We start from the raw sequence: 12,993 nt of genomic DNA, 5'->3' as shown, positions 1-12,993 counted from the left end.
TCACTACTCCCCCACACTTTAGGAGGAAGGGTTATGGAACCTTTGTTCTTCGCATTTCTCCATATGAACTCTACCAGTAAGGAGGGGCAAGCTGGATGCTCCGAGCTTCGATCACGTGGTTTAAGCAAGCCATCATCATGCTTCCATACAAATAATTTAGAAACCTTCACCACACTTTGGAACCTATGTTTTACTGCCTGTGTTTTCTGACTGCCGTATGGAAAAGCACACGAATCTGACCTTTGAAGAGTTTGTAAGTAAACCGTTATTAACTTGCCAAACGCGTGGTCTCTTTTTACGCTACAGGAATTAGGAACTTTGGAAGTAACTTAGAAGGGGATATTTTAAAGGTCGAAAAGCCTATATTTCCATGCTTTGCTTTGCTGCAAAAGTGATTTTAAATATCTGCTGTGGTTTTAAATCTCTGCTGGGGTTCTCTTGCCAAAGAGTACTTGCCCCAAACCTTAGCATCTAAGAAATTCTCTTTTTAAGAGACTGCATCTTTTTCCCTTAACCAAAACCAAAAACCAAAGCAGATTTGACTCCTGCAGTTTCAACTGGCTTGCCATCAACCACGTATGGTTGGAAATTGCATAAGTTAAATGTGAGATGCGATTGTACCGTCTTTCAAATACTTGATTTCTTTGCCATTTTGGAAACAGGCAAGGGAGACGAGCCCATCACTACCCTAAATGTGTAAATTAATCAGAGGGGATTTAATAGTTGTCCAGCTGCTCCTTTGATAACTGTTCTGGCACAGCCCTGGGCATCTGAAGGCAGAAAAGCAGAGGATGAAGGACTGGAGACTGGTGCCAGTCTTTGGCTACAGCTCAGTCGCAGAGAATCTGCTGGGCCAGTCACCATCTCTCAGCCTAACCTACCTCACAAGGTTGTTGTACAGATAAAACGGCCTCAGCCCAGTATACCTGAAGGAGCATCTCCACCCTGATTGTTCAGCCCAGACACTGAGGTCCAGCTTAGAGGGCCTTCTGGTGGTTCCCTCACTGTGAGAAGTGAAGCTACAGGGAACCAGGCAGAGGGCCTTCTCGGTGGTGGCGCCTTCCCATCAGATGTCAAGGAAATAAACAACTATCTGACTTTTAGAAGACATCTGAAGGCAGCCCTGTTTAGGCAAGTTCTTAATGTTTGATGTTTTATCACTTTATCACTATTTATTATTTTTATTATTATTAAATAATAACTCAGCCAGATGGGTGCCGTGTAAATAATTAAGAATTAATCATAGAGGTTATAAACTGGGGAGGAGGAGAACTATGAATGCCACTTTAGAGATCCTTGGAGGGAAAGTGGAATACAAATGCCATCTATCAACTTCTGAGCTACTGAGAGGGGGGTTGTGGCCTTGGTGCCACCCTCCAAACCCTCCACAATAGTTCATAAAAGTAAGCTCCCAGTACGTTTCCGAGCACAACTCAAAGTGTTGGTGCTGACCTTGAAAGCCCTAAACGGCCTTGGTCCAGTATACCTGAAGGAGCATCTCCACCCCCATCGTCCAGCCCGGACACAGAGGTCCAGCTCCGAGGGCCTTCTGGCAGGTCCCTCCCTGTGAGAAGCCAAGTTACAGGGAACCAGGCAGAGGGCCTTCTCGGTGGTGGCACCCGCCTTGTGGAACGCCCTCCCACCAGATGTCAATGAGAACAACTATCTGACTTTTAGAAGACACCTGAAGGCAGCCCTGTTTAGGGAAGCTTTTAATGTTTAATAGGTTATTGTATTTTAGCGTTTTGTTGGAAGCCGCCCAGAGTGGCTGGGGAAACTCAGCCAGATGGGCAGGGGATAAATAATAAATTATTATTATTATCATTATTTAAGCTACAGTGGTACCTCGGATTACATACGCTTCAGGTTACATACGCTTCAGGTTATACACTCCACTAACCCAAAAATAGTGCTTCAGGTTAAGAACTTTGCTTCAGGATAAGAACAGAAATCACATGGTGGCGGCAGCGGGAGGCCCCATTAGCTAAAGTGGTGCTTCAGGTTAAGAACAGTTTCAGGTTAAGTACGGACCTCTGGAACAAATTAAGTACTTAACCTGAGATACCACTGTAATAGTAATCAGTCCTTGAGAAAACAGGTCAATGGAATTGGTGGAAATGACTGGCAGAATCCGAGACCAGGGAGAAGAGTTGGTGGAAGAAGATTGGAAAAAAATCAAAGATTATTTACAGAAATATTGTAAAATTAATGAGCTATAGAAAAATGGTGGAATGAAGTTATATGGCTTTGGCAGAAATGTTATAAGGAACTAGGTACAGCTAGATTGTTAATGTATTAAAGGGAAAAAATAAGGGTAGAATATGTTAAGATTAATTACAGGACAGAAAACAGATGAAGATGGAAAGGAATTGCTGAAACAGTTAATTGAAGTGGAATACAAAAAGGGAGGCGTGAGGAAGTCAATGAAACAAGTGAATGAAAGTTAAGATTGAAAATATTGGAAGTGTTTTTAATTGTTTTTGTTTTGTTAATTCAATGTTTCACGTAGTGTTTTTGTTTTTGTATTTTATTATATTGTCATGTTTAATTCTTTTTCTTTCTTTTTGTAATCTTTAAACTGTTAATAGATATTATTTTTTTTAAAAAAAGAGAAAACATGTCAAGTTTTATTTCCTCTTCTGGCCTCGAAAGCAAAAATGTTGCCTTGCGCTCCACTTACCTGCGATCTCCGGAATGGGCACATGACACCGTTCTATTCTTTCCACCAGCTCCGGGATGCGGTCCTTGTATTTCTCCACAATGGCAATCTTCATCTCCAGTTGCTTATCTTCGGACTTTGCTGCGTAGTCCTTGAGGCCTGCAAAGCCCTTATCGGTCCACTTTTTGATAAAGGGGTCCGTCACCTCCAGTTTCACTGGGAACACACAAGCAGGGACAAAATGATGCAGAGAAGGCAAGGCCTTGATGTAGGAAGAGGCTATTGGTGGGCAGTTCACACGTAAATCAACCGATCAACTCTGCTAGCGAGTTCTTCTGCCTGAACTAGCGAATCCATTCATCATGCCTTGCACCTTTCGCCCGGCCCATCTGCACGGATCCCAGTCCACACATCGCTCAGTCCTGGATCTGCTCCCGTCTTGCCTCTGAACCTAGGCCCATCACAGTAAAATTCCCCATCTTGTCTGCGTTACCATTAGATTCTGGACCTCCTTATCAGGAGTTTCCTGACCCAGTGGCCTGGTTGGCGCATGATGGCAAGCCATGGTTTGTTTAACAACCATGCATTAATCGTAAGTTGTCCCACAGGTGATCCAACAAGCGGCTTGCTTCTTCAAAGTTTGGTTTGTTTTCCAGCAGCGGGTGAGCGTCTGGGTAGAGTCATCAAGCGAGCCCTGGCTAAGGTTGCTGATTTCACACGTAACACCAAGCCATTGTTAAAGCAAGCCGAAGTTTGCGAGCCCACAAGCCGCAGCCTCGTATAACGGTTTGTTGAGAGGAAACAAACCACAGTCAAGCAGGGTTCACACATAACACTAAGCTATTGTTTAATAAACCATGGCTTTGCGTTATGTGTGATTTGAATTAGGTGGCGCAAGCGGGGCTTGTAACAAAATGCTACGGTTTGAGACGCTTCCGTTCAGTGTTCGACAGTCAGCAAGCTGTGTCTACTTCCTTCCATTCCCAAACCCCTTTATTTTCCCATTCTCTCTCTTTAACAGCTTTCTGCAATCGCCAAACAGTCTTCATTGGTAGTTTTTGATTTGATTTGATTCCGGTGCTTCTGCAGACCCTGGGGCTCTCCCACAAACTCAATACAGTCGGACCTTGGAAGTCGAATGGAATCCATTCTGGAAATCCGTTTGACTTCCAAAATGTTTGAAAACCAAATCTCGGCTTCTGATTGGCTGCAGGAAGCTCCTGCAGCCAATCGGAAGCCCCATCGGACATTCAGGTTCCAAAAAAACGTTCGCAAACCGGAACAATCACTTCCGGGTTTGCGGCTTTCGGGAGCCAAAACGTACGAGTTCCAAGACGTTCGACAACCAAGGTACGGCTGTACTTCCCTCTCATTTCCCAATGGCCCCATTTTGGCAACAGTCCTGTTGGCACTCGCCAGCCGAGTCTGCCATTATGAGCAGAAAATGCTCTAATGGCCCAGCTTTCCCCAGTTGAGGCAGAGACCCAGAAACGAAGCCCCGGGAGTGTTTACACTAGCCAAAGTACTTACATTCGGGATGGAGGAGCTTCCATATGTCATGGATCTTCTCGAGGCCAAAGGCTTTAAGCCCCTAACAAAAAATAAAAGGAGGGTGAATTGCACATAGACTCTGGGAGCGGACAGGACGTTGGACTTGGAGGGATCTTGCCAACAAAGGTCTGTATAGTTCAAGCTATGGTTTTCCCAGTAGTGATGTATGGAAGTGAGAGCTGGACCATAAAGAAGGCTGATCGCCGAAGAATGGATGCTTTTGAATTCTGGTGCTGGAGGAGACTCTTGAGAGTCCCATGGACTGCTAGAAGATCAAACCTCTCCATTCTGAAGGAAATCAGCCCTGAGTGCTCACTGGAAGGACAGATCCGGAAGCTGAGGCTCCAAGACTTTGGAAAAGACCCTGATGTTGGGAAAGATGGAGGGCACAAGGAGAAGGAGACGACAGAGGACGAGATGGTGAGACAGTGTTCTTGAAGCTACCAGCATGAGTTTGACCAAACTGTGGGAGGCAGTGGAAGACAGGAGTGCCTGGTGTGCTTTGGTCCAAGGGGTCATGAAGAGGCGGACACGACTAAACAACTAAACAACAACAAGACCCCTAGATCCCATTTGCACTGAATGTTGAGTGTGTGGTTCAAGAACAGCCCTGGCCCATTAAAAATGTGATGTCTGCACTCACCCTGAAATCCAGGGCTCCAAGCTAAACCCCATAACTTTTACCTCCTGCTCCCCACCACCCAAGACTGTGTATAGCTAGTTCCATACCCCAAGGATGTGTATTTTATCCGGTGGTTCTCCATTCGTAAGTTTCACAGCATCCTCAAAGACGGTTTGGTTGCACCGAGACAAGCGAGTTACTTTCCCCGTCACATCAGTCCCGGTGATATTACCTGCCAAAAAGCGAAGCAAAGTATCTGTCGTAGACCGAGCTGAGAGAATCAGTGCTTCCCAGGGTGGATAAAAATCAATCAATGTATATATATATATATATATATATATATATATATATATGGATTTTTAAAATTTAAATCAGATTTTTTAAAATTTAAATTGGATTTTTAAAATAAAATGCTTTTGGAGGAAAAAATCATTCTAAAGATAGTTTTCTATTTAAGTTACGTTATAGTCCAAAGGCTATTTATCAGGAAACAAGGATTTGTTTTAAGTTTTTCATGTGTGTTGAAATTCAGTATGTTTTTTTTAATAGAAAAAAATTAACCACATCTGTTAACAAACATGGATACATATGCCACAATGTTATTCTTTTAGTTTAATAAATTGTTTAAATTATTATTAAGGAAATGATTATTTTTCTCCTTCCAATCAAGTACAGTGGAAAAGTTGTCCAAATATCAACGGTTAACTCATTAAACCTCACAATAATTTCACAATTATCTGTCTATGTATTTCTAATAGTATAACCAAATCACTAATTTCTGATATAAGTGTAAAAACTACTCTGGAAATTTATTATTCCAAAAACGAAACCTTCTTCACTTGGTTGTAAAAATTAAGATTATACCAGCAGGAATGTCTTTTTGTAAAAAAATATATGATTTAAATCAAGTCTTACTGACTAATGATTTAAATCGATTTGATTTAAATCAAATCCACCCTGGTGCTTCCTTAAAAAAATTTAAAAAGGAATACGGCTGAGCTGAATGTCTCACCTTCCTGGCTGTTGCCGACCAACGTCTGCTTTCGAACTTTCTTGAGGACGTCCAGAAGAGTAGCAGCGACATAAGCTATTTCGGAACCAAACCGAAAACTCTGCAGAAGCAAGCAAGCAGAGGGGGGACTGGAAAAGATGCTCAGGAAACTGGGCCGCTGTTCTCCTATCTGGTTTGGACTTCCAAGCTCCTAACTACTAGAGGTAGTCGTAGCGTAATTTTTCCGTGTATAAGACGCCCCCTGCTACTTTGGGGGACTCAGATTTAAGAAAATGGGGGGGAAATGTCCCCATGTATAGGTAAAGGTAAAGGGACCCCTGACCATTAGGTCCAGTCATGACCGGCTCTGGGGTTGCGGTGCTCATCTTGCTTTATTGACCGAGGGAGCCGGTGTACAGCTTCCGGGTCATGTGGCCAGCAGGACTAAGCCGCTTCTGGTGAACCAGAGCAGCGCACAGAAACGACGTTTACCTTCCCGCCGGAGTGGTACCTATTTATCTACTTGCGCTTTGAACTGCTAGGTTGGCAGGAGGGACCAAGCAATGGGAGCTCACCCCGTCGCGGGGATTTGAACCGCCGACCTTCGGATCGGCAAGTCCTAGGCTCTGTGGTTTAACCCACAGCGCCACCCACGTCCCTGTCCCCGCGTATAAGACGCCCCCTAATTCGCATTTGTCGCCCTGCCCAGTTTTGCCTCTGGAACTGCCCGCCACTGGAATGTGGGTTGCCCCAATGGGAATGCGGAATGAAGGACCCGGGCCCAAGCGAAGGTTTGCAGAGGCTCACCTTTGTGAGGTAGAACATGTGGGTGTGAGACACTTCGGCCAGCGCATTGACTGCGCCGCGGAAGGAGTAGATCTGCTGGTGAGGATCTCCTACCAAGATGGCCCCACACGACTGGGAGAGCACAATGTCCATGATAGCTGCAGGAAGAGGAGTGGCGTATTTAGAAAGAGAAGCAAAACTTCTCAACCGTACACTGAAAAACATACGTTTATGCAGGTCGTGGTGAATTTTTCACAGACGGGCAGAGGCGCCTTCAATGATCTGAAGGCAGCCCTGTTTAGGGAAGTTTTTAATGCAATGTTTTAATATATTTTTACTCTTTTGTTGGAAGCCGCCCAGCAACATCCTCAATACCACACCTAAAAACTCATCGCTTCCGCATTCTATCTTTCTAAAGGTCAACCACCATTAATATCTGAAACATAGCAGAGGTTGTATTTTCTGAGAATCCTCCGGAAAAACAATCTCTCAAAGGACCTGTTGATGGCATTTTACCATTCTACTGTTGAGAGTGTATTAACTTATGGTCTGTGTGTGTGGTTTGGGAGCTGCATGGCCAGGGAAAAAACAATGCTGTCCAGGGTTGTGAAGACTGCGGAGAGAATAATTGGGTGCATTCTTCCCACCTTGGATCAAATCTGTGCTTCCAGGTGCCATAAGGAAGCTGCAGAGATAGTGCAGGATAGTGCGCACCCCGGAAATGATCTCTTTCAGCTTCTGCCTTCTGGAAGAAGGTCCAGGGTTATAAATACTAGGACTAGCCGCCTGAGAAACAGTTTCTATCCAAATGCAATTTTGGTTTTAAACACAGTGTAAGGAGTCTCTATGGGAGTATATTGTATTTAAAAATGGGGTATCAGAGTTTTTAGGGGGCCAACCAGGCTGGGATAGCTGGCTTGTTAGTTTCTGAATGTCTGATGTACCGGTAGATATTCAATTTCGTTGTTCTATATGGGACAATGACAATGAAGATTATCTTATGATTAAATCAAAATATGCACCCTGGGTCTCCGATGCTTATTGTTTAATGTTTAAGATTTGTTTTGTGTGTTAAATATGTATTCAGTAGTTGACTTCCTTTGTAATGTTTGGTTTTGAAATCTTTAAGATAATATTTTAGTTTTCTGTTAATTATGTTGTTTTCACTGTATAGTCTATATTTGGCTTTCTTCAGATTGTTTTATTGATTTTTTTTTGACGTTTTTATATTCTGTAAACCGCTCTGAGATTTTTAAAAAATATATATATATAAAGCGGTATAGAAATGAAAATAATAATAAATAGTCTGGAAGCAAAGTCTTTTGCTGCAAAATGACAGATCCCTCCTGCCCTTTTAGCCAAATGTTCGCCGTGACAAATCTGCCTACATCGATTTTAAAGGAAGAGAACACCTTCACCCTGTTTATGAGAGCGGGGCTTGGAAAAAGTCAAACTCTTTTCAGTGCAACCCAAAATATTACTCACCGGGGGTGCAGTCTTGGGCCTCATCAACGAAGATTGCATCGTAGTGAGAAAGAAAAGGCTTTTGGAGCTGCCAGAGTTTCAAGTACCCTAGAAAGGAGGACACAAAATTTGTCAAAAAATAATAATTCGGAGTGCAATATAACGCCATCCTTGGGTTTTTTTTTTAAGCCTATAGGTGTCTACACCTATAGCAGCAAAACCATGACTCATCAACACCACTTTGGGATTTCTACAAGCACAAAAAAGCTGAGATCCAGCTCTGGGGGCCTTCTGGCAGTTCCCTCCCTGTGAGAAGCGAAGTTACAGGGAACCAGACAGAGGGCCTTCTCGGTAGTGGCACCCTCCCTGTGGAACGCCCTCCTGTCAGAAGTCAAAGAGAAAAACAACTGTGTCTGAAGACATCTGAAGGCAGTCCTGCTTAGGGAAGTTTTAAATATTTGATGTTTTATCGTGTGTTTAATATTCTGTTGGGAGCCGCCCAGAGTGGCTGGGGAAACCCAGCCAGATGGGTGGGGTATAAATAATAAATTTATTATTATTATTATTATTATTAGGCAGAAATCAAGGCAGGGAGCATGACCTTTCTCCCCAACCTCTGATCACCCACTTACCATCATGAGTCATCTTATAAGCCATCTCCCTGACGGGCCCCAGCTTTTTCATATTTTCCCATATTTGCTTTGCTTCGTTGACGATGATCTACAAGGCACAAGAAGGCAAAAAAAAATTGCCTGGGTTGATCTGGCTAAGAAGACGGAACAGAGGAAGCTGCCTTAAAAACTGAGTAAGACCCACTGCTCCATGCAGCTCAGTACTGCGTGCTCTGGCTGGCAGCAGATCTCCAGGGTTTGAGGTAGGCTTCTTTCTCAGTCCTACTTGAAGATGCTGGAGGTTGAACTTGCTCCCCACCCCTCACCCCTGCAAAGGGAGAGGAGAGAGGCTGGACCATCCCTAGAGGACACTTGACCTACCCACCCCAGACTTGTAAATGGCCTTGGTCCAGTATACCTGAAGGAGCGTCTCCAACCCCATCGTCCAGCTCCGAGGGCCTTCTAGCGGTTCCCTCCCTGCGAGAAGTGAGGTTACAGGGAACCAGAGGGCCTTCTCTGTAGTGGCACCCGCCCTGTGGAACGCCCTCCCATCAGATGTCAAGGAAAGAAACAACTACAGTAGTACCTCTGGTTACGTACTTAATTCGTTCTGGAGGTCCGTTCTTAACCTGAAACTGTTCTTAACCTGAAGCACCACTTTAGCTAATGGGGCCTCCCGCTGCCACCGTGCCGCCGCTGCACGATTTCTGTTCTCATCCTGAAGCAAACTTCTTAACTCGAGGTACTATTTCTGGGTTAGCGGAGTCTGTAACCTGAAGCATATGTAACCCGAGGTACCACTGTATCTGACTTTTAGAAGATATCTGAAAGCAGCCCTGTTTACGGACGTTTTTAATCTTTGAAGTTTTATTCTGTTTTTAGTGTTCTATTGGGAGCCGCCCAGAGTGGCTGGGGAAACCCAGCCAGATGGGGGGGGGGCTACAAATAAAATTATTATTATTATCCTGAAGATTTTCTAGCATGCTGCAAAGTGAGAGTGTAGCACAAGGGCAGCCCCAAGAGCTCAAAGAACTTCGGACACATTATCTAGTTGCAATTCTGGGGAAACCCAGCCAGATGGGTGGGGTAGAAGTAAAAAATTATATATAAATTATATATGGTAACAGCTGGTCCTGACACTAGACTTCTGGGTTTGGGGGGAAGGTTAAAGGTGTGTGTGGGGGGGAATTGTCGGTTTGATGTGAATGATCTGTAGACTAAGGTTGATCTGTAGACTTTAGGTTTTGTTTATTAGTGGGGCAGAATAAATTGCTTAATTATTTGAGTATTGTTAATGTTATTATTTACATGGCTGGAATACAGTGGTACCTTGGCTGTCGAACGGCTTGGCTCCCAAACAAATGGGCCCCCGAACGCCACAAACCCGGAAGTGAGTGTTGCGAACGTTTTTTGGAAGCCGAATGTCCAACACGGCTTCTGCAGCTTCTGATTGGGTGCAGGAAGCTCCTGCGGCCAATCAGAAGCCGCGCCTAGATTTTCAAACAGTTACGGTTGTCAAACGGACTCCCGGAACAGGTTACGTTTGACAACCAAGGTATCACTGTATTATTTTCATTTTTCCCCCCATAAATTTTATGTTACATGAAATATTGTATTTTATTGTAGTTTAGTAGGTTATTGTACCCCTTCATGGATCACTGCCTTGCCGTGGCGAAGGGGCTTGAATAACTCAGAGAAGCTATGAACTATGTCGAGCAGGGCACCCAAGATGAACAGGTCATAGTGGAGAGTTTTGACCAAACGTGATCCACCTGGAGGAGGAACCGGCAAACCACTCCAGTATCCCTGCCAAGAAAACTCCATGGACAAAGACAACAGGCATATAAAAGTTATGACACTGGAAGATGAGCCCCTCAGGTCGGAAGGTGTCCAACATGCTACTGGGGAAGAGTGGAGGACAAGTACAAGTAGATCCAGAGCTGATGAAGCGGCTGGGCCAAAGCCGAAAGGACGCTCAGTTGCGGATATGCATGGAAGCGAAAGGAAAGTCCAATGCTGTAAAGAAAAATATTGCATAGGAACCTGGAATGTAAGAACCATGAACCTGGGTAAGTTGGATGTGGTCAAAAATGAGACGGCAAGAATAAATATTGACATCCTGGGCATCAGTGAACTAAAATGGACGGGAATGGGTGAATTCAGTTCGGATGACCATCATATCTACTACTGTGGGCAAGAAACCCGTAAAAGAAATGGAGTGGCCCTCATAGTCAACAAAAGAGTGGCGAAAGCTGTACTGGGATGCAATCCCAAAAATGATAGAATGATCTCGATACGAATTCAAGGCAGACCTTTTAACATCACAGTAATCCAAGTTTATGCTCCAACTACTGGTGCTGAAGAAACTGAAATTGACAAATTCTATGAAGACTTACAAGACCTTATAGAAGTGACACCAAAGAAGGATGTTCTTCTCATTATAGGGGATTGGAATGCTAAAGTAGGGAATCAAGAGATAAAAGGAACAACTGGCAAGTTTGGCCTTGGAGATCAAAACGAAGCAGGGCAAAGGCTAATAGAGTTCTGTCAAGAGAACAAACTGGTCATCACAAACACGCTTTTCCAACAACACAAGAGACGACTCTACACGTGGACATCACCAGATGGGCAGCATCGTAATCAGATTGATTATATTCTCTGCAGCCAAAGATGGAGAAGCTCTATACAGTCAGCAAAAACAAGACCTGGAGCTGACTGTGGCTCAGATCATCAGCTTCTTATAGCAAAATTCAAGCTTAAACTGAAGAAAGTAGGAAAAACCACTGGGCCGGTAAGATACAATCTGAATCAAATCCCTTATGAATACACAGTGGAAGTGAGGAACAGGTTTAAGGATTTAGATTTGTTGGACAGAGTGCATGAAGAACTATGGGTGGAGGCTCGCAACATTATACAGGAGGCAGCAACGAAAACCATCCCAATGAAAAGGAAATGCAAGAAAGCAAAGTGGCTGTCCAACGAGGCCTTACAAATAGCAGGGGAGAGAAGGCAAGCAAAATGCGAGGGAGATAGTGAAAGATACAGGAAATTGAATGCAGATTTCCAAAAAATAGCAAGGAGAGACAAGAAGGCCTTCTTAAACGAGCAATGCAAAGAAATAGAGGAAAACAACAGAATGGGAAGAACCAGAGATCTGTTCAAGAAAATTGGAGATATGAAAGGAACATTTCGTACAAAGATTACCATAATAAAGGACAAAAGTGGTAAGGACCTAACAGAAGCAGAAGACATCAAGAAGAGGTGGCAAGAATACACAGAGGAATTATATCAGAAAGATATGGATGGCTCGTACACCCCAGGTAGTGTGGTTGCTGACCTTGAGCCAGACATCCTGGAGAGTGAAGTCAAATGGGCCTTAGAAAGCACTGCAAATAACAAGGCAAGTGGAAGTGATGATATTCCAGCTGAACTATTTAAAATTTTAAAAGATGATGCTGTTAAGGTGCTACACTCAATATGCCAGCAAATTTGGAAAACTCAGCAGTGGCCAGAGGATTGGAGAAGATCAGTCTACATCCCAATCCCAAAGAAGGGCAGTGCCAAAGAATGCTCCAACTACCGCACAATTGCACTCATTTCACACGCTAGCAAGGTTATGCTTAAAATTCTACAAGGCAGGCTTAAGCAGTATGTGGACCGAGAACTCCCAGAAGTGCAAGCTGGATTTCGAAGGGGCAGAGGAACCAGAGACCAAATTGCAAACATGCGCTGGATTATGGAGAAAGCTAGAGAGTTCCAGAAAGACATCTACTTCTGATTCATTGACTATGCAAAAGCCTTTGACTGTGTCGACCACAGCAAACTATGGCAAGTTCTTAAAGAAATGGGAGTGCCTGATCACCTCATCTGTCTCCTGAGAAATCTCTATGTGGGACAAGAAGCTACAGTTAGAACTGGATATGGAACAACTGATTGGTTCAAAATTGGGAAAGGAGTACGGCAAGGCTGCATATTGTCTCCCTGCTTATTTAACTTATATGCAGAATTCATCATGCGAAAGGCAGGGCTGGATGAATCCCAAGCCGGAATTAAGATTGCCGGAAGAAATATCAACAACCTCAGATATGCAGATGACACAACCTTGATGGCAGAAAGTGAGGAGGAATTAAAGAACCTTTTAATGAGAGTGAAAGAGGAGAGCGCAAAATATGGTCTGAAGCTCAACATCAAAAAAACGAAGATCATGGCCACTGGTCCCATAACCTCCTGGCAAATAGGAGGGGAAGAAATGGAGGCAGTGAGAGATTTTACTTTCTTGGGCTCCATGATCACTGCAGATGGTGACAGC

The 12,993-nt window shown here is 43.9% G+C and overlaps 1 protein-coding gene and 1 long non-coding RNA gene across 2 annotated transcripts in view; one reads left to right on the top strand and one right to left on the bottom strand.

The window, feature by feature from the left end:
- The window catches only part of LOC307225326, a 325,653-nt gene that overhangs the window by 140,526 nt on the left and 172,134 nt on the right, over window positions 1-12,993 (top strand). The gene's annotated exons all lie outside the window — the stretch shown is intronic.
- FBH1 (F-box DNA helicase 1) overlaps window positions 1-12,993 on the bottom strand; it is a 55,087-nt gene that overhangs the window by 23,961 nt on the left and 18,133 nt on the right. The window contains exons 11-17 of the mRNA XM_079992297.1: window positions 8,706-8,793; window positions 8,095-8,181; window positions 6,631-6,767; window positions 5,845-5,944; window positions 4,940-5,064; window positions 4,190-4,250; window positions 2,681-2,875 (exon numbers count right to left, since the gene is read on the bottom strand). Coding sequence (XP_079848423.1) covers window positions 2,681-2,875; window positions 4,190-4,250; window positions 4,940-5,064; window positions 5,845-5,944; window positions 6,631-6,767; window positions 8,095-8,181; window positions 8,706-8,793 — 793 coding nt within the window. The remainder of the gene's footprint in view (window positions 1-2,680; window positions 2,876-4,189; window positions 4,251-4,939; window positions 5,065-5,844; window positions 5,945-6,630; window positions 6,768-8,094; window positions 8,182-8,705; window positions 8,794-12,993) is intronic.

The sequence above is a fragment of the Podarcis cretensis genome, assembly GCF_951804945.1.
Source record: "Podarcis cretensis genome assembly, chromosome: 10".
NCBI lineage: Eukaryota > Metazoa > Chordata > Lepidosauria > Squamata > Lacertidae > Podarcis > Podarcis cretensis.
Note: the sequence above shows the minus strand (reverse complement) of the source record. Positions and strands in the feature narration are given on the sequence as shown.